The sequence below is a fragment of the Nerophis lumbriciformis genome, linkage group LG21, assembly GCF_033978685.3.
Source record: "Nerophis lumbriciformis linkage group LG21, RoL_Nlum_v2.1, whole genome shotgun sequence".
NCBI lineage: Eukaryota > Metazoa > Chordata > Actinopteri > Syngnathiformes > Syngnathidae > Nerophis > Nerophis lumbriciformis.
Genome location: NC_084568.2, coordinates 20,815,367 through 20,835,989, shown reverse-complemented (window position 1 = coordinate 20,835,989; position 20,623 = coordinate 20,815,367). Strand labels below are relative to the sequence as shown.

Sequence of the window (20,623 nt, the reverse complement as noted above, 5' to 3'; positions counted from 1 at the left end):
GCATTTTAAATGTGTTTAATATATATACAATGGTTTGTGATTATTGTGATTTTGATTTTTTTTTTTTTTTTTAAATATCTTAGCTTTATGTTTTAGTCAGTTTTAGAAATATGCAATGTAAATACATTTACCTTGACATAATACATTTAGTCCCTGCTCCATCACCAACGTATAGCAGCTGATATCAAAGACATGCGTAGTAAGAATAATTTCAACCCGAATTTACGAAGTGTTTTCACGTGCTCCAATCCGAATGACTATAAGCATAAACCACCCGTCTGGATTCGAATGAAATTTTGATCCGAACGTGTTTGAACGGGTCAAAACATTCCGAATGGCGTGTTTACATGAAGCATTGTTGTTACGATTAGGTTTTTAATCCGATTAAATGTATCCATGTGCATATAGCTAGTGTTGGAGCTAGAACGGAGCCTTGTGGGAGACCATTTGTCTGTGTTCTCCATGCGCTCCTGTTTTGTCCAAGGTGAACTCTGAACCTCCAGTTGATCATCAGGGTTTTGATGGTGGCTCGGGCAGGGGAGCGCTTTTGTGAGTTTCAGTATAGGAGGTCTTTGTGCCAGACCTGTGAAGTTGAGAAACACAATCCCTGTCTGCTCTCAAAACCGTTTTGGATGAAGGTGGTTAGGGCCAGTACTTGTTCGTCTGTGCTGCGGTACTTGCGAAAACCTGCCTGATTCGGACAGAGAATATCCTCGACTTATGGGGATATACGGTGAAGTATAAGGCGTTCTAATATTTTGTAGGGAACGCAGAGTAGAGAGATTGGGCGGTAGCTTGCTGGTAGTTTGTGGTCTTTGTCAGGTTTTAATATGGCAATAACTTTTGTTGTTTGCCATTTCTTTGGGATCAGGTTTGTCTGTGGGATTCTGGTGTAGAGTTGGGTCAACCAGGATCGAGCTTGGGGGCCCAGATGTTGCATAAACTCTGGTGAGAGACTGTCAAACCCTGCAGGACTTTCTCCAGTTCAGCAGCCTCTAATAGCTCAGGGTTTCTTTCTTCCCTGAGGGCTTTCCGATGTGACTTAAGCTCAGCTGTAACTGCTCTTCTGGTGTGCTTGCTATGGGTCCACTGGATGGGATGTGACTTGGTTTGGTCTGACAGATGATTGGCTTTGGGTAGGAGGTGTTTGTGCTGATCCGAGATGGCGGCTGAGGCTCCAACACTTCCTGTCACAGAGGGTGAAGTTCAGGTCAGCTACGGTCTCCTCTCACTCTCACGGCGAGCGGTAGTTAGCGATTCAATGAGGTGATCTTCCATCTCAGGATTCCCTGATGTTTCACAGGCTTGTAAGAGGGCAGCACTTTCTTCATTAAGGCATGGGAGGTAGAGGTCTCGGTAACTTCGGGGGATTGCAGAAGTGGTTGTATGCTTCCTCTACAGCAGGGGTCCCCAAACTATGGCCGAATACGGCTCGCCAGCATCCAAAATCCGGCTCGTGGGAAGTCTTAAGTTTTTTTATTTTTATTTGTCCGACCGCCTCTGTTAGCTACCTCTCTTTGTTTATAATGTCTATTTTCTGCTGGATCTACTCTCGATTTTATGTTGCCCTTTTTTTTGCTGCAGCTGTTACATACCGTATACTGTAATACTGTACATCAGGGGTGTCCAACTCATTGTAGCACAGGGGCCGTATGGAGGGAAAATTATTCTGTGGCAAAAATGAACACAACTTCAGATTGTTTTCTTTGTCTTACTTTGGCCAAAAATAGAAAAAACACATTCTGCAAATATTACAATAAAAGCCAGCAATATGTTTGAAGGAGAAAAGGTAAGGCCTTTAATCCCAGGAACATACCATTCCTACCGTCAAGCATGGTGGTGTTAGTATTATGCTCTGGGTCTGTTTTGCTGCCAATGGAACTGGTGCTTTAAATGGGACAATGAAAAAGGAGGATTACCTCCAAATTCTTCAGGACAACCTAAAATCATCAGCCCGGAGGTTGGGTCTTGGGCGCAGTTGGGTGTTCCAACAGGACAGTGACCCCGAACACACGTCAAAAGTGGTAAAGAAATGGCTAAATCAGGCTAGAATTAAGGTTTTAGAATGGCCTTCCCAAAGTCCTGACTTAAACTTGTGGACAATGCTAAAGAAACAAGTCCATGTCAGAAAACCAACACATTTAGCTGAACTGCACCAATTTTGTCAAGGAGTGGTCAAAAATTCAACCAGAAGCTTGTGGATGGCTACCAAAAGCGCCTTATTGCAGTGAAACTTGCCAAGGGACATGTAACCAAATATTAACATTGCTGTATGTATACTTTTGACCCAGCAGATTTGGTCACATTTTCAGTAGACCCATAATAAATTCATAAAAGAACCAAACTTCATGAATGTTTTTTGTGACCAAAAAGTATGTGCTCCAATCACTCTATCACAAAAAAATAAGAGTTGTAGAAATGATTGGAAACTCAAGACAGCCATGACATTATGTTCTTTACAAGTGTATGTATACTTTTGACCATGACTGCACACACACAAACACACACAGCCCGGCCCCTGGCCACATTTTTTTAAACCAATGCGGCCCCCGAGTCAAAAAGTTTGGGGACCCGTGCTCTACGGTGATGGACAATACTCAGGTCCAGGGTTTCACTGTATTTCTTCCAGCTGGCCTTGTGGAAGTTCCAACACATCTTCCTTGGGCTGGTTAAGACTAGAAGTTGTAGGCCAGTGTGTATTAGCGAGGGCCGGTGTTGACTGTGTAGAAAATCGTCTTGTATAAAATGGTCAAGAATGAGGATCTGTACAGGATAGGGGGTTACATTCATGAATTTTCCCACGAGGATTAATAAAGGATTTCTGATTCTGATTCAGAGCTGACTCAGCCCAGGTCCTACCGCCAGGTGCTCTTGGGGCTGTCTGCTTTCGGCTTTGGGACTGTGACTAGGATTCTTTGACTTTGCTTGTCTTTTCAAATTTAGTCTGCTGGTGGGATCATTTGCTAAAAATTCTATAGCCATGTCAGTGATAATGTGAATGCATGGTATAATGTAACTTTTTCTAGCTACAATACCTAACTATTCCCATTTGCATTTCAAAGTTAAGTTATTACTTGTCTCCACATTGTAACTCAAAAACAAATGTCACTAAACTTCAAGTAAACAAAACAAATGTTGGTATCGTAAAAATGTAAAACAAGTCATGATAGTTATGGAAATAAAGAAATAAAGGTAAGAAAGCTAAGTTGGTATAGCTGATTAACTAAGATGGAAACTACATACAAATTATATGAGTAGGAACATCTAAAAACATTACTGCAATATTAAATAAAACAAAGTACATACATAACAAATATTAACTACATTTATTGTACCCAACTATTGTATGAAGGTCTGTGACATACATATAAAACAATCAAAACAATATTCATATTACAACATGAAGTAATAAAGATAATTATTAAAGCGGATTATTAAGACTTAACAAATGATTCATAAAGTCACATTTTAAAAGTAGACAATTTTATATAAAACACAGCTGCTCTAATGATGTACAAAGTAAATAATAATATGCTTCCAGAAGTGGCCCAGAAGATGTTTCAGATATGAACCAGTAAATATGAACTAAGAGGGTTTTATGTGTACTCAAAAGCAAAGGTATGATGTAAAACAAACATGTATATAATGTAAATAAGTTCATCAATGAATCATTTACAATTAGAAATTAAAATTAATAACACACCTTCTACATTTAAAATCCTACAGGACTATTACAAGTAAGTACAGCACTGACTTATAAACATATGTACTGCATATGTAACATATACTGTATGTTTTATACTTTGTTTTTAAAATGAATTTAAAATATCAATAGTAGACAAATAAGTTGATGCATCAGCTTACACACTTACAATATATTTTTGAAAATGAAATATATGTACACAATGTTATATATTAATGCATGTCCTTCACTGATTTAAAAACACTAAATAGACACATATCTAATTATATATGTTAGAAGCATATTAAGATTGTTCAACATACAAAAATGATGTTACACATGATGCATATGTCGATGTTATTTGAAAGTCAAAGTTAAAGTTTTGAATTTATTTGCTGCTGCTGTTCTCACCAGCACACTTGTGTTTCTTACACTGGTACTTGTAAGAGAATCTTTCATCACACACACTGCAACTCAACACTTTCTCACAAGTGTGTGTTCTCATGTGTACTGCAAGTTTTGTTCGGTCACAAAAGCTTCTGTAGCAGTTTGAACAGGAATATGGTTTTTCACCTGTGTGTGTTCTCATGTGTACTTTCAAATGTTGACTTTGTACATAACCCTTACCGCAGAATGAACATATGAAAGGTTTTTCTCCAGTGTGGATTCTTGAGTGCACTTTCAAATGTTGCTTCTTAGAGAATCTTTGACTACAAACCGAACACATGAATGGTTTGTCTCCAGTGTGTATTCTCATGTGTACTTTCAAATCAGTATTTTGTACAAACCCTTTCCCACAGATTGAACATGTAAAAGGTTTTTCTCCAGTGTGTATTCTCATGTGTATTTTCAAATGTTCCTTCCGAGAGAATCTTTTACTACAAATTGAGCACTTGAATGTTTTTTCTCCAGTATGTGTTCTCATATGACATGCAAATGCTGATTGATCAGTAAAGCCTCTTTTGCAGCTTGAACAGGAATATGGTTTTTCACCAGTGTGTGTTCTCATGTGTACCTTCAAAACTTGATTTTGGACAAATCCTTTACCACAAACTGAACAAATAAAAGGTTTTTCACCAGTGTGTACTCGTTTGTGTCTTATCAAAGTCCCCTTCCAAGAGAAAGCTTTACTGCAAACCGAGCACATGAATGGTTTTTCTCCAGTGTGACTTCTCATATGTGTTTGCAAATGGTGCCTTTGACTAAAATATTTACCGCATAGTGAGCAGGAAAAAGGTTTTTCTCCGGTGTGTATTCTCATGTGTCTTTTAAGACAACTAGGGCGTTTAAAAATTTTGTCACAGTGAGAACATTTAAATCGTGTGTTGTCAGTGTGACATGTCTTATCAGCTTTAGAGTCTTCATCATCATCAGTGTCAGGAGAGTGTGACGTTGTGTCTTCACTATCTGATCGTGGAGCTAAGATCTTGTCTGATTGTGATCCTCCACAGTGGTCTCCATCAGCTTCTGTTGTCATGTGTTGAGTTGAGCTGCTCCTTGGAGGCCCCACCTCTCTCTTCTCCTCATTTTCACCTTTGACCTCATCATATTCACTCTTCAAAATCATACCAATCACTGGGAACTCCTCCAACCTTTGAAGGTGCTCTCCCTCCTGACTGATGCTGTGTTCCTCCTCTTCCTCTTTAAGGTAAGTGGGCTGTGGTCCCTCTTTAATGTGAAGTCGTTGTGGCACAGCTTTCTCTTTTAAGCGGGGGAGCTGTGGCTTATCTCCTTCTTCTTTAATGTGGGGGTGATGTGGGTCGTCCTCTTCTTTAATTTGAAAGGGCTGTGGTTCCTCCTCTTCCCTTGTAATGTGGGGTGGCTGTGGCACCCCCTCTTCAAAGTGGGGGTGTTGCAACTCCTCATTTTTAATATGATGTGGTTGTGGCACTTCTTCCTCTTTTAAGCGAGGCAGCTGTGGCTCTTCCTTTTCTTTGATGTGGGGGGGATGTGGGTCGTCCTCTTCTCTAATTTGAGGGGGCTGGGGTTCCTGCTCTCCCCATTTAATGTGGGGGAGCTGTGGCTTATCCTGCTCCATCCTTGAGATTCACTCCTGCTGCTGAGGGAGAAGATGGTCTTCACTGACCTCTGCAGGACATAAAAAGACACGCGTGCTTTAGAAAATGCCAGTTTTGTTTAGTCACATGAGACAGTATGTTTACATGCACTAAAGCGGTGTTTCTCAAGTACAGGGCCAGGGGCCACTGTTGAGCCACAAGCGCCGATAAATATCTGTTCTCAGCTGCGTTCTGTATGGGTTGCAGTGGTAGTCAGTTTAACATGCATAAACAAAATGAAAGAAAACTGCTCTGACATAGTAACGGCTAACTAATTACTTTGTAAGAATAAACAACACATTACGTTACTACTTACAACAAATATAATCTGAGGACTCTCAACACCGGTTATCTAGCTGTAAAACACTGAGGCAACCTATAGCCATTTGCTAATTTTTTTAAGATACCAGTATATGCCGTATACCGCCATTCGGACTAAAATATACCGCGGTATCAGTTTTGGTTAGCATATCTTCCTTGTAAGAAACATTTAATTTGTCGCCATGCCACCCTACCCTCTGAAACTAGGCACTAGGGTTGTACGGTATACCGGTATTAGTATAGTACCGCGATACTAATGAATAATTTCGGTACTATACCATCTCTGAAACGTACCGGTCCTGCGCCCGCGTCGTGACATTGCTGGTTTTACGAGCAGACGAGCATGTTCGGTAGCACACAATCACGGAGTACTTACAAGCAGACACAGTGTGTAGACAGAAAAGGGAGAACGAACGCATTTTGGCTTACAAACTGAAGATAAAGGTGAAGTTATAACACTGAAACGTCCTCAGGAAGAGGTGCTTTAAGACATGGCTAGCCAGCTAGCGGCTAACGTCCATCCGCCGTCGGCAGTGTTTTAGCAACTTCTAAATCACTAATTCTGGTCTCCATGGCGACAAATAAAGTAAGTTTCTTACAAGTATCATCCCTGCAGGACGAGGAATAGCTAAACATGCTTCACTACACACCGTAGCTCACCGGCGTCAAAATGTAAACTAACGCCATTCGTGGATCTACACCTGACATCCACTGTAATGATATCAATTACAGGCACGTTTCTAGTCGATACTACTATGGTTACGTCGATATTTTTTGGCATCACAACATCTTCTTTTGTTTTTTTAAAATGTATATTATGTTTATAAACTCAGGAAATATGTCCCTGGACACATGAGGACTTTGAATATGACCAATGTATGACCCTGTAACGACTTGGTATCGGATTGATAACCAAATTGTTGGTATCATCCAAAACTAATGTAAAGTATCAAACAACAGAATAATAAGTGATTATTACATTTTAACAGAAGCGTAGACAGAACACGTTTAAGGAGAAAGTAAGCAGATATTAACAGTAAATGAACAAGTAGATTAATAATTCATTTTCTACCACTTGTCCTTAATAATGTTGACAAAATAATAGAATGATAAATGATACAATATGTTACTGCATAGGTCAGCAGACTAATTAGGAGCCTTTGTTTGTTTACTTACTACTAAAAGACAAGTTGTCTAGTATGTTCACTATTTTATTTAAGGACTTAACTGCAATAAGAAACATGTTTAGTGTACCCTAACATTTTTTGTTAAAATAAAGTCAATCATGCAATTTATTTGTGGTCCCCTTAATTAAGAAAAGTACCGAAAAGTATCGAAATAATTTTAGTACCGGTACTGGTACCAAAATATTGGTATCGTTACAACACTACACGGCACACTGCTAAAGCTTGACCTGTTTTTACCATAACAATGCATAAGGTTAATAGAGGCCTCTTCTCTTTATCTACCTTCTTTCAAGTATTCATTACATTTCCACATACACATCCTTTATGTATTAAATCAAAACATTTTGAAATTCACTGATTTGGTGCATTTGCAAACAGCTAAAATTATGCACAAATCAAATTATAACCTGTTACCACTTAAAACAATGACAGAGGTCAGTAATTTTTTTTAGGTACACTTCAACTGTGAGTGACAGATGTGAAAACATTTTTAGGAAATCACATTGTAGGATTTTTAAAGAATGTGTATTTGCAAATCATGGTGAAAAATAAGTATTTGGTCAACAACAACAATTAAAGTCAATATTTTGTGATATAACCTTGGTTGGCAATGACAGATTGATTGATTGATTGAAACTTGTATTAGTAGATTGCACAGTACAGTACATATTCCGCATAATTGACCACTAAATGGTAACACCCGAATAAGTTTTTCAACTTGTTTAAGTCGGGGTCCACGTTAATCAATTTATGGTACAAATATATACAAACCCCGTTTCCATATGAGTTGGGAAATTGTGTTAGATGTAAATATAAACGGAATACAATGATTTGCAAATCTTTTTCAACCCATATTCAATTGAATGCACTACAAAGACAACATATTTGATGTTCAAACTCATAAACTTTTTTTTTTTTTTTGCAAATAATAATTAACTTAGAATTTCATGGCTGCAACACGTGCCAAAGTAGTTGGGAAAGGGCATGTTCACCACTGTGTTACATGGCCTTTCCTTTTAACAACACTCAGTAAACGTTTGGGAACTGAGGAGACACATTTTTGAAGCTTCTCAGGTGGAATTCTTTCCCATTCTTGCTTGATGTACAGCTTAAGTTGTTCAACAGTCCGGGGGTCTCCGCTGTGGTATTTTAGGCTTCATAATGCGCCACACATTTTCAATGGGAGACAGGTCTGGACTACAGGCAGGCCAGTCTAGTACCCGCACTCTTTTACTATGAAGCCACGTTGATGTAACACGTGGCTTGGCATTGTCTTGCTGAAATAAGCAGGGGCGTCCATGGTAACGTTGCTTGGATGGCAACATATGTTGCTCCAAAACCTGTATGTACCTTTCAGCATTAATGGCGCCTTCACAGATGAGTAAGTTACCCATGTTTTGGGCACTAATACACCCCCATACCATCACAGATGCTGGCTTTTCAACTTTGCGCCTATAACAATCTGGATTGTTCTTTTCCTCTTTGGTCCGGAGGACACGACGTCCACAGTTTCCAAAAACAATTTGAAATGTGGACTCGTCAGACCACAGAACACTTTTCCACTTTGTATCAGTCCATCTTAGATGAGCTCAGGCCCAGCGAAGCCGACGGCGTTTCTGGGTGTTGTTGATAAACGGTTTTCGCCTTGATTAGGAGAGTTTTAACTTGTACTTACAGATGTAGCGACCAACTGTAGTTACTGACAGTGGGTTTCTGAAGTGTTCCTGAGCCCATGTGGTGATATCCTTTACACACTGATGTCGCTTGTTGATGCAGTACAGCCTGAGGGATCGAAGGTCACGGGCTTAGCTGCTTACATGCAGTGATTTCTCCAGATTCTCTGAACCCTTTGATGATATTACGGACCGTAGATGGTGAAATCCCTAAATTCCTTGCAATAGCTGGTTGAGAAAGGTTTTTCTTAAACTGTTCAACAATTTGTTCACGCATTTGTTGACAAAGTGGTGACCCTCGCCCCATCCTTGTTTGTGAATGACTGAGCATTTCATAGAATCTACTTTTATACCCAATCATGGCACCCATCTGTTCCCAATTTGCCTGTTCACCTGTGGGATGTTCCAAATAAGTGTTTGATGAGCATTCCTCAACTTTATCAGTATTTATTGCCACCTTTCCCAACTTCTTTGTCACGTGTTGCTGGCATCAAATTCTAAAGTTAATGATTATTTGCAAAAAAAAAAAAAATGTTTGAACATCAAATAAGTTGTCTTTGTAGCATATTCAACTGAATATGGGTTGAAAATGATTTGCAAATCATTGTATTCCGTTTATATTTACATCTAACACAATTTCCCAACTCATATGGAAACGGGGTTTGTACTATCAGCATAATACGGTCATCACACAAGTTGATCAGAGTATATACATTGAATTATTACATTATTTACAATCCAGGGGGTGGGATGCGGAGCGGGTTGGGGCGGGGGGGTTACAGAGGTTCTGTAGGTCTTCACCAGGTTTGCACACAGTGGAGCTGCTATTTTGGCCCGTTCTTCCATGCAGATCTCCTCTAGACCAGTGATGTTTTGGGGTCTGTCGCTATGCAACACAGACTTTCAACTCCCGCTACATGTTTTGTATTGGGTTGAGGAAACAGGCAAGGCCACTCCATGGCCTTGAAATGCTTTTTATGGACCCACTCCTTCGTTATGTTTGTGATCATTGTCATGCTGGAAGACCCGGTGAGGTTTTTGCCCCAAAATCTCAGGATACATGGCCCCATTCATTCTTTTCTTAACATGGATCAGTCATCCTGTCCCTTTAGCAGAAAAAACCCCCCCAAAGCAAGATATTTCCACACCCATGCCTCACAGTGGGTATGGTGTTCTTGGCATGCAATGCAGCATTCTTCTTCCTCCAACCATAAGTTGTTTTTTTACCCCAAAAATATATGCTGGTCTCATCTGACAACATGACATTCTTACAATTATCCTGTGGATCATCAACATGGTCACAGGCAAGCTTTAGACGCATTGGGACACGTCTGGCACTGCACGATTTGATTCTGTGTCAGCGTAGTTTGTTACTGATGGTAATCTTTGTTACTTTGGTCCCAGCTTTCTGTAGGACATTCACCAGGCCCCCCTTGTAATTCTGGGATTTTTGCTCACCGTTCCCATGATCAGTTGGACTCCACGGGATGACATATTGCGTGGAGCCCCAGATAGAGGGAGATTATCAATTGCTTTGTATGTCTTCCATTTTCTAATAATTGCTCCCACAGCTGATTTATTCACACCAAGCTGATTGTTGTAGATTCACTCTTTCCAGCCGTGTGCAGGTCTACAATTGTGTTCCTTGTGTCCTTCAACGGCTCTTTGGTCTTGGCCATGGTGGAGTTTGGAGTCTAACTGTTTGAGGCTGTGTTCAAGTGCCTACCCCCACCCACCTCAACCTCCTCATAGTCTCTCTCAGGGAGAGCATGTCCCAAATTCCAAGCTGCTGTTTGGATAGATAGATAGTACTTTATTGATTCCTTCAGGAAAATTTAAATTCCAGCAGCAGTGTACAGAATTGAGATCAAATTTAAAAAGTACAAAGTAAATAATGGGGGTATAAATGGAAAATGAATAGAAAAATATTACAATAAGAATAAAAAGAAAAAGCAACAATGAGAATAAAAATATAACAGTAAAATAAGAATATAACAATAGAAACTAGGCAGTAGTGACCATGTTATGAATAAGTATTGCACTGTTATTGTTTTGAGGCATGTTAAAAAAAGAATGCACTTTGTGACTTCAATAATAAATATGGCAGTGCCATGTTGGCATTTTTTTCCATAACCTGAGTTGATTTATTTTGGAAAACCTTGTTACATTGTTTAATGCATCACAACAAAATTAGGCATAATAATGTGTTAATTCCACGACTGTATATATCGGTATCGGTTGATATCGGTATCGGTTGATATCGGTATCGGTAATTAAGAGTTGGACAATATCTGGTAGAAAAAGCCATTATCGGACATCTCGAGTCATAGCCAATTATGCAAAATCGACTAAGTAATCTCTATACCGCCATTAATAGATTGCAGTTCTGTGGGGGAAACTGCAGATGTTTATTTGGTCATCATTGTTGTTTTTGTGTATGAAAGTAAACATTCCAATCATTTTTTTACAATCAACTACCTTATGTCATACTTGCCAACCCTCCCGAATTTTCCGGGAAACTCCCGAAATTCAGCGCCTCTCCCGAAAACCTCCCGGGACAAATATTCTCCCGAAAATCTCCCTATTTTCAGCCGGAGCTGGAGGCCACGCCCCCTCCAGCTCCATGCGGACCTGAGTGAGGACAACAGGGTGACAAGAAATAAATCATCCAGCCTAGAGATAAATTGTATTATTATGTTTATCTTACCTAAAAATAAATATATTTATTAATTTAAAAAAAAAAACTAAATACAATTTTACTATATTTTGCTAAAAACATCAACATTTATTGTATTTTTATTTGTATTTTTTCTGACTCCTTATTACATTCAGCCATAGAAGTATACATTAAAATAAACATATTTGAAATAATTCATTTTAAATTATCATAATAATTCATTTAAAATGACCATATTTAATTATTAAAATAATTGCTTGTTTATCAACAACTTTAGCATTTTATTCATTATATTTTGAAGCTCTCAGAAACCAAGCTATGTTATATTCCTTAATATTTATTTATGCAAGTTTGAAGTATCAATTATCTAAACACAGTTTTGTTTGCATATTTTCAGGATATATATATATATATATACAGGGCCGGCCCGTGGCATAGGCCGTATAGGCAAATGCTAAGGGCGCCGTCCATCAGGGGGCGCCACGCCAGTGCCACAAATGTTGGAGAGAAAGAAAAAAAAAAGAAAAAAAAAATTGGTACTATTATTTCTAAATACAAAAAAATAATCCCACGTTAAATAAAATGTAAAGTAAAGCCTATTTAATAGAAATATTATTTGTTACAACATTACGCCCCCGCCCCTTCCCCCCGCACGGTGCGCCCCTCCCTTCCCGTATCATGACTCGGACGTCACCACATCAAAAAATCAACACAAGATGTCAAAACGGCCAAAACTGTCAGGTGCCCAGGGAAGAAAAAAGAGAAAAGAAGAGGAGGAGAAACGAGAAAAGACAGAGGTAGCAGGTAGGTAACATTAGCCTACATGAAATTATTTGTCTGTTAAAGAATGTGATAGTAACCTGCTTTTTAGCATTAAGCTAATGTTACATGATTCGGCAATTGCTAATCAATAAATAGCTAGTTCTGTTTTAACGTCGGGTTAATATTGTGGAGGGGGCTAAATTGTTATGGAAAATATTAATGTAACGTTAGGTAATTACAGTACTCCCACCTTATATTCCTCAGGGACGTTTGTATTAGATCTTTTAAGCAGGTGTTTTTTGTTTACATTGTTATTGCCTTCTGGTTAGCTAATGTTTGCCCTGCAGGTAATAGTCACTTTTCCACCTCTTTATATATTAGGTATAGTTGTAAACCGAGTTGTTAAAGTGCACATCAATAATGTTAATTAAGCAATATCACATGAGAGGGAATGCTGTTTTTTAATTTAAGCACTGCTGTGATTCGGTTAAAGATAATCATAACATAACATTCTCATATAATATATTATACTGTTACTTTGCATTCTGCTATTCAGCATTTCACTGTAATGATGACAATAAATTGAATCTAATCTAATTTGCATATCAGTTAACATCATACATATATCTATTTGGTTTTTCATCTATATTATATCATTTCATTTTATTCCTGGAATCATATGTTTTTATTATTAAACTGTAATACTCAATGGTGTCACATACTCCTCTCTTCAGATGCACTGTTGAAGTTTCTAAATCCCACCCCTGGGCCATCTACCACATCTACCGCTGCTGCCTCCACTTCAGCAGCACAACCCACCAGTGATGCAGCATTAGCAGCACAACCCACCAGTTTTGCAGCAGCAAAACATACAGCCATCTCTTCACTTGATGAGAGATTTCAGAGCTTTGGAGAGGTGAATGACAAGTTTGGAGTACTCCTCAATTTCCACAACTTACAAAAAGAAGAGCTGCTACAGCCCTGAGTACTACTCTGACCCATGACAGCCAGCTGGACATTAATGGCACAGAACTTGCAATGGAAATGCAGAATTTCCCACCATTGCCATCAAAGAACATGACAAACATGGAACTCTTGACCTTCCTGCATGAGAAGAAGCTGGCAGAAATGTACCCCAACATGTGGGTTGCTCTGAAAATCTCTATTAAAAAGCACACAGAGAACTCTGTAGGATCCCCTTTTTTTGTAATATAGTTGTTAAAGTAATACTGGTTTGATATCTTGTTTTGTGCAGTGCCTTATTTATATTGTATTTTTAATTTATTTTATGCAACTTGTTGACACGTTTTATTTTGTGTTTATGTATGTAAAAAATATTGTATTTCATATATTCATTTTTTATTTTTTGTATTCATTTATTTATTCTTTTTTTTTTAATCTTGTTAACTATTCTGATTGTTAATTTGCTTTCTTTAAGTAAAAAAAAAGGTCAAAGACAAAGCTATTCGGTTTCTTGTGAGTATATACACTTCACTGCCGATGTGGGGGGGCGCCACCTAAAATCTTGCCTAGGGCGCCAGATTGGTTAGGGCCGGGCCTGTATATATATATATATATATATATATATATATATATATATATATATATATATATATATATATATATGAAATTCTTGACTTGGTGAATTCTAGTTGTCAATATACTCCTCCCCTCTTAACCACGCCTCCAACCACGCCCTGCCCCACCCCCGACCACGCCCCCACCTCCCGAAATCGGAGGTCTCAAGGTTGGCAAGTATGCCTTACGTTCACTTCTTGACAGTACTCCTCCACTCAGGAAAGGTATCCCATATCGTATTTCATAGTATAAAGTCAGTAAACGTGTGAGAGTAAGATGTAAACAAACCTGATGTTTCTTGAAAAACAGCGTCTAGTAGTTGATGTTGTCGCTCCTTCGCCACAGTCCCTTGAACTCTGCTATGCTTCTTTCTAACACTACAAATATTCATTTAACAGCCGCAAATTCGCCAAACTCTCAGCAGTTGTACTTCACACATTTTCACACAATCCCAACACTTGACCCTCACACCCAATCTCTGCGTAGAGATGTGTTGATAACTACTGCGTCTCTTTGTTAGCGGCTAACGAGCTAAGCTCGCTAGCGCATCAAGCTAGCCTGAGTCCATACTGAGAAGCTTCAAAGTTCACCGAGACGAGTTGAGTTTATCGGATGAACCAAATCATTAATAATTAAAGTGGGGTTTGTCATACGACAGACACGCGATTACAAACGTAGAAATTAAGGAATTGAAACAAGCGATCGGTACGGAGGACACAACCGTTACACGCATGCGCATAAATAGGTCACCGTGACGTCAATAGCTGTGGTATTTGGAATGTTTATAAATAATAGCTTACCTAGTAGAACAACAGAACAAGAATACAAAAATGGACAAAGATTAGTTTAAAAAATAGTAGTATATCGCTACAATTTCAATCCCTTCCACTTTACTGTCATTGCAATGAAAGACGCAAACAATGAAAATAACTTATTACTCTCCATCCATTTTCTACCGCTTGTCCCCTTTCTGGGTCTCATTTTCCAAAACTCTTTATCAGCTTTGGACCAACAACCACGAAGAAATGGTGACTTTGGTGTGAAGTATGTCAACTGTGGTGTATTTGTAATCACTGTATGTATCATTCATCATGTATTATTCTAACTCACCTTTCTTTTTCATAACATGCTAAGTGAATATGTCTACTATTGTAATTATTTACCGTATTTCTGCACAATAACTCAGATATGGTAACACTAGCAAGCAGTAGAGAATATGAAGTGATTTTTGGTCCAGTACATATTTTTGCTTTATTCATTATTGACGTATTTCCTGCCACCTTATGTTATATATATTTTTTACAAGACTGCCAGTTAATTGTATCATCTATTATAACACCCAACATGTGGTTTATTTTACTCTTTCAATCTCTGTCTATTTGTATTTGTGTTTGACTTTCTCTTCTACTGTTACCGAATATCATTATTTTACTTTTACTGAGATTCAAAGATAGTCTGTTATTTTCAAACCATCTCTTGAATTTGTTCATTTCTTCTGTTATTATTTGCATAATCTTCTGTGTTGTCTCCTGAACAAAACGCAGTTGTACGTGTTGTGTGTTTAGCTGACACAAGACACTGTAATCGGTAGTTCTCCAGTGTTGATTTCACCTTTACTATTTATAATGGTGGCAGAAATGTTAGCTATTTTCATGAAGAACTCTTTTATAGAAGGCATTCAAGTGATAAAAAATTAGATATTGATAAGTCAACTGGCTGACGACACCACACTTTTTTTGAAAAATCATCATCAAATCCATTTGGCCCTACAAGCTATTGATTGGTTTTCTAAAGCTTCTGGGCTCTACTTAAACACGTGTGAAATCTTCGCCTTGCATGATTGTCCAAGCACAACATTGCACAATATCAAAGTGAAAGATGAGGTGGCATATTTAGGCATTCTTATATGTCCAAAATAAGATCAGAGTAGATAAGGTCAACTTTGAAAAAAAACGTATTGATCAGTGTAAACCAGGTGACTTCAGCAGGACTTATCCATCTTTAGAAGAATCTTACTGACTAAAATGGATGGCATATCCAGACTTATCTACCCGGCTTGTTCCCTGACTGCTACAACCAAGATTGTTAAAACTATTAATGATATCAACCTAAAATGTATTTGGAAAAATAAATGTCATTATATAAGAAAAGGAGAGATGGTTAAAGATGTCAAAGAGGGTGGTTTAAATATGACTGACTTTAAAATAATGAATGGAGTCTTACAGTAAAGCTAAAATGGTTAAAAAAATATATTGTGAATTCATATAATAATATGGTATATAATTTAAAATGTCATATTCCAGAGAATGGGAGGCATACATTTTTTGTTGCGTTGTGACTTTCATGTCAATTCATTACCAGTCAAACGGTCTGATTTTTTACCAACAGACACTACTTTACAGGAAATGATTGTTTAAACACAATTTCTCTCCACACAACACACCTATATGGAATAACCATTACATTCGAGTTAATAGAACATCCATATCTATAGAATAATGCAACTCTGTAGGTATTTAGGGCTGTCAGACATTGTATGGACAGTTGTGGCATTTTGTTAACGTATGAACAAATGTATGAATGTTGTTCAAAAAAATTGTTTCCAAAGATCACCAAAGCAATACCTCTATCCTTAAAATCTATGGGGACTCAATATGTTTTATATTCAAAAATGACTCCTTGTCTGAGAAACCTTAATATTGAAGATGGTAATTTCTGAGATGAAAAATGTTCCAACAAATATATGAGGGCAGTTTTAGTGAAATAATATTTTCCGGGACAATATATCCTAAAGGAGTTTCCAAAAGTTGAACCAAGGAAAATAAGGACAATAAATATTACATACCCAATTCTTCCCAAAATTAAAGAAATACAATTTAAAATGATTAATGGAATATACCTTTCAAAGGATTTTTGAAACTTAAATTTAACATGGATGTTGACGGATGTTATATATGGGGAGCTGTAGAGGATGTCAATCATCTGTTTGTGGAATGTGAGACTGTACATGTGTTCTGGGAGGAGTTCATAAACTGGCTGAGAGACAAGGGTGCGGAGATGTCCCCATTCACAATAGAATAAATTAAATTTGGCATATTTATAAATGATGGTAACATAGAAATATTTTTTAACATATTATGCTACGAGCTAAACATTGTTATACATAAATGTCGATTTCTGAAAGTAAACCTACATTTTCTAATTGGCTTAATGTTTTCAAATTATCAATTCAATCTTGGAAAATTGTTAAAAGTATGAAAGCCCTTAAATTGATATCTTTACTAGATACATATAAAGTGATTTAGATTAGCCTTATTTTTGTATTTTGTATCTTATCCGTTTTTTTTATAATGTATTTATTTTAAATATTCTATTTGTATTTACTTTTATTTTCTTTCCTTGACATGTTTTGCTAAAGTCAATAACTGCTCAACTTGGTGAATGGTTAAAATGGTTGAGATACAGTGTGTTGAAAATGCCTAAGACAGAGGTCGGCAACCCAAAATGTTGAAAGAGCCATATTGGACCAAAAATACAAAAACACATCTGTCTGGAGCCGCAAAAAATTAAAAGCCATATTACATACAGATAGTGTGTCATGAGATATAAATTGATTTAAGAGGACTTAAAGGAAACTAAATGACCTCAAATATAGCTACAAATGAGGCATAATGATGCAATATGTACATATAGCTAGCCTAAATAGCATGTTAGCATCGATTAGCTTGCAGTCATGCAGTGACCAAATATGTCTGATTAGCACTCCAGACAATTAAGTCAATAACATCAACAAAACTCACCTTTCATGCACAACGTTAAAAGTTTGGTGGACAAAATGAGACAGAAAAAGAAGTGGCATAAAACACGTCCTAGAAAGTCGGAGAAAGTTATACATGTAAACAAACTACGGTGAGTTCAAGGACCGCCAAAATTAGTAGGACAAAACGGTGCTCGCCAAATACTCGAATCAGAGAAGCATGTTTAATATAAACAGTGTGCTTTGTAACAATTAGGGAGGCTTGTGTCATGTCTGTCCTCCTACAGAAACCATATTAAAACAAAAAATAGATTTTTTTCCCCTCATCTTTTTCCATTTTTCATACATTTTAAAAAAAGCTCCAGAGAGCCACTAGGGCGGCGCTATAGAGCCGCATGCGGCTCTAGAGCCGCGGGTTGCCGACCCCTGGCCTAAGAAGACATAGCATAAGAAGTGTAAATGAGATGTAAATAACTGAAGTGAAAAATAAACAGATTGATCATCTTGCCGGTACATAAAAAGGAATTAAAGAAGATAAACAGAAAAAATCCTAGCTTTTGTAACAGAGATAATGTAGAAAATCTCAATGACCGCAAATAACATGTCAGTCAGTACATTTAAATGTATTAAAAACAATTATTACATAAATAAAAAATCATCTTGATAATACTTTAATTAGATTGTGTTTGACTTTTGAAAAGTTGGATTAATACACGTAGTTAGTGCCTGATTTACTAAATGTTTGTGTGTACTAAAACACGTGCAAACTTGATAGCACACAAAGCTGATCTACTAAACGTGTGCAAATTGGATTGTGTCTGTTAAGTGAGCAGAATAAGGCGTGCAATCCATTTTGCGTCTCTCTCTTCATGAATATGCAAAATATATGCTGATCATCAAAATGCCCACAATACTGGGAGGAGAAAACGCTAATTTAAGTATTTAGCACACGCACTGTGATTTATCAACACTCATCAGCGTTTTGCAAGCACTTTCACATACAGCAGCAAGGATCAGTGCTCGCGCTGCACTGACTGACGATGGACAGATCACAATCCTCCGTCATACGTGTGTTCGTCAACATTTTGGTGGACGGTCAGAAATAAAAATATTAAACATATCGTCTATTCAGCAATTCCATTTTATAATTGTATTGCTTATGGGGCTGGTTTCAATGCATTCAATTGATGCGTTTTGGTGTCTGCTGGCGATTTTTTTTAATGTTTGTTTTTTTAATTTAAGAAATACAAGCGATAGATAATGGATGGAAATATTGTTACGGTGTGGTCGCATGGTTATGCGCGGATCGTTCTCCCAAGATGCAGACGGAACTCCGGATGCAGTGTACAGGTAAGAAAATTATTTATTGTCCATAAATCATTTAACATAAAAAAGTACAGCGTGCCGATAGCATGGGGAGCTAGTGGAATAGCTAATAAGAAAACAAATGGCTAAGCTTAGCTCAGGAATCCAAAGATAAATCAACGTAAGTTTTTGCATAGAAGCAAATAAGAAAGCCAGACTGAGTGTGGTGAAAAGCAGGGAATAAGTAGCTCTCTGATTAGTGCCTAGAAGCAGGTGAGCATCCTGAACACTAATCAGAGGCGGGTGAGAACAATCTGCAGTCATGGCAATTAAAACACAAACTCAGGGGTGCTCAAAACAGGAACTGAGGGAGTCAAAAACTAAACAAACATGATCCGGGCAGCGGATCATGACAAATATATTTCTATAATATATCACTTGCATGAAAAGACGTCTTTCATTGGGCATGTTCGTCATTCCAGTCGCACAAATGCGCTGGTGATTCGATCCACAGCCTCGCGCACTGCATGTGAAAGTGAAAGTGTCAGTGTGTTTGTGTTGTCTAGATTGTGATTGAGAAAAAGTGTTACAGATTATAGATGTGTGCTGCTGGTTCAACACCTGGCTCACAGATAGGAGCATGATAATATGAATGTTTCAATAGGTCTGCACCACTTTTTAACTACACACAGTCTTAGTAGATCACACACAAAACGCACATGCTCTTTTATTTTTTGTATATGTTGTCTAGTGCCTGGTATTTAGACCTTATTCAATCAGGCCCCGAATATTGCCAAATCTAAAAATAAATAAATAAAGGACATCTTGTTGGCAGGGCTGTTCATCCCAATTCTTTTTTTGTTCTGTACCTTTTTTATTAGTGTGAAAGGGGATTGTATAAAAATCTGATGAGGGTTGAAAGGAGGCAACAGGACTCTTCATGTTTGTTGAAGTTTCACCTTGAATCCATGAAACGTTTTCAACTCAAAAAAAGAGTCCTTCTACCCTCATTGTATGGATTACATAACCTGATGACTGACAATCTACACAAACATATTTTTAAAAGATTTGACACCAGCCAGAAGGTAATTAGATTAGGGATAAAAAATACATGGCAAACAAATTATTCAATAGTGTTTTTTTGTACAAAATTAACAGAATTAAATAAATATGTTTCTTAAATAGGAACATTTCCTGCTTGACAAAATAAATATAAATATAATTCTTTAACAGACATCTGTCCTGCTTGAATTAAAACAGAATCAATTCAGTGTGCAGCTTTATGATAGAGCACGTCTCAAATTTTGATCATTATGAAAATGACTTGGACTAGAAGAAAAGACAATTCAGCTATTTGTGTTTTAAGTATATGACCATGGTTATATTTCTTGGTTATACTCCTAACTGCGTGTGTTGTAAGATGACTGCTGCTGTGACGCATCCTCACAATAAAGTCCCTCAGGAGATACTTTGGTTTACAAATCTCCCTGCACGCAACACTGTCATTAGGAGCACACATCCAGCCTTCACATTAAAACCACTGTGAGTTATATTTATGTCTGACTTGGCTAAAAAAAACACAAAAAGTATATACGACCCCGTGGCACGGGATGGACAGGTCAGA

At 37.6% G+C, this 20,623-nt stretch overlaps 1 protein-coding gene across 2 annotated transcripts; it reads right to left on the bottom strand.

Annotated features, from left to right (window-relative positions):
- Window positions 1-3,891: 3,891 nt before the first annotated feature.
- Window positions 3,892-14,663, bottom strand: LOC133620968 (uncharacterized). Of its 2 annotated transcripts, XM_061982692.1 has the most exons (3): window positions 14,226-14,663; window positions 11,399-11,551; window positions 3,892-5,770 (listed from the first exon to the last, which is right to left on the bottom strand). In XM_061982692.1, exon 3 carries the CDS (start codon window positions 5,718-5,720, stop codon window positions 4,071-4,073), a length of 1,650 nt encoding a protein of 549 aa, XP_061838676.1. In that variant the 5' UTR covers window positions 5,721-5,770; window positions 11,399-11,551; window positions 14,226-14,663; the 3' UTR covers window positions 3,892-4,070. The 2 variants fall into 2 exon arrangements, with proteins under 2 accessions (XP_061838676.1, XP_061838675.1); XM_061982691.1 differs by lacking the exon at window positions 11,399-11,551.
- Window positions 14,664-20,623: the final 5,960 nt, after the last annotated feature.

Coding starts and splice junctions, on each gene's coding strand:
- LOC133620968 (XM_061982692.1), bottom strand. CDS start 5,720: ATGGAGCAGGATAAGCCACAGCTCCCCCACATTAAATGGGGAGAGCAG.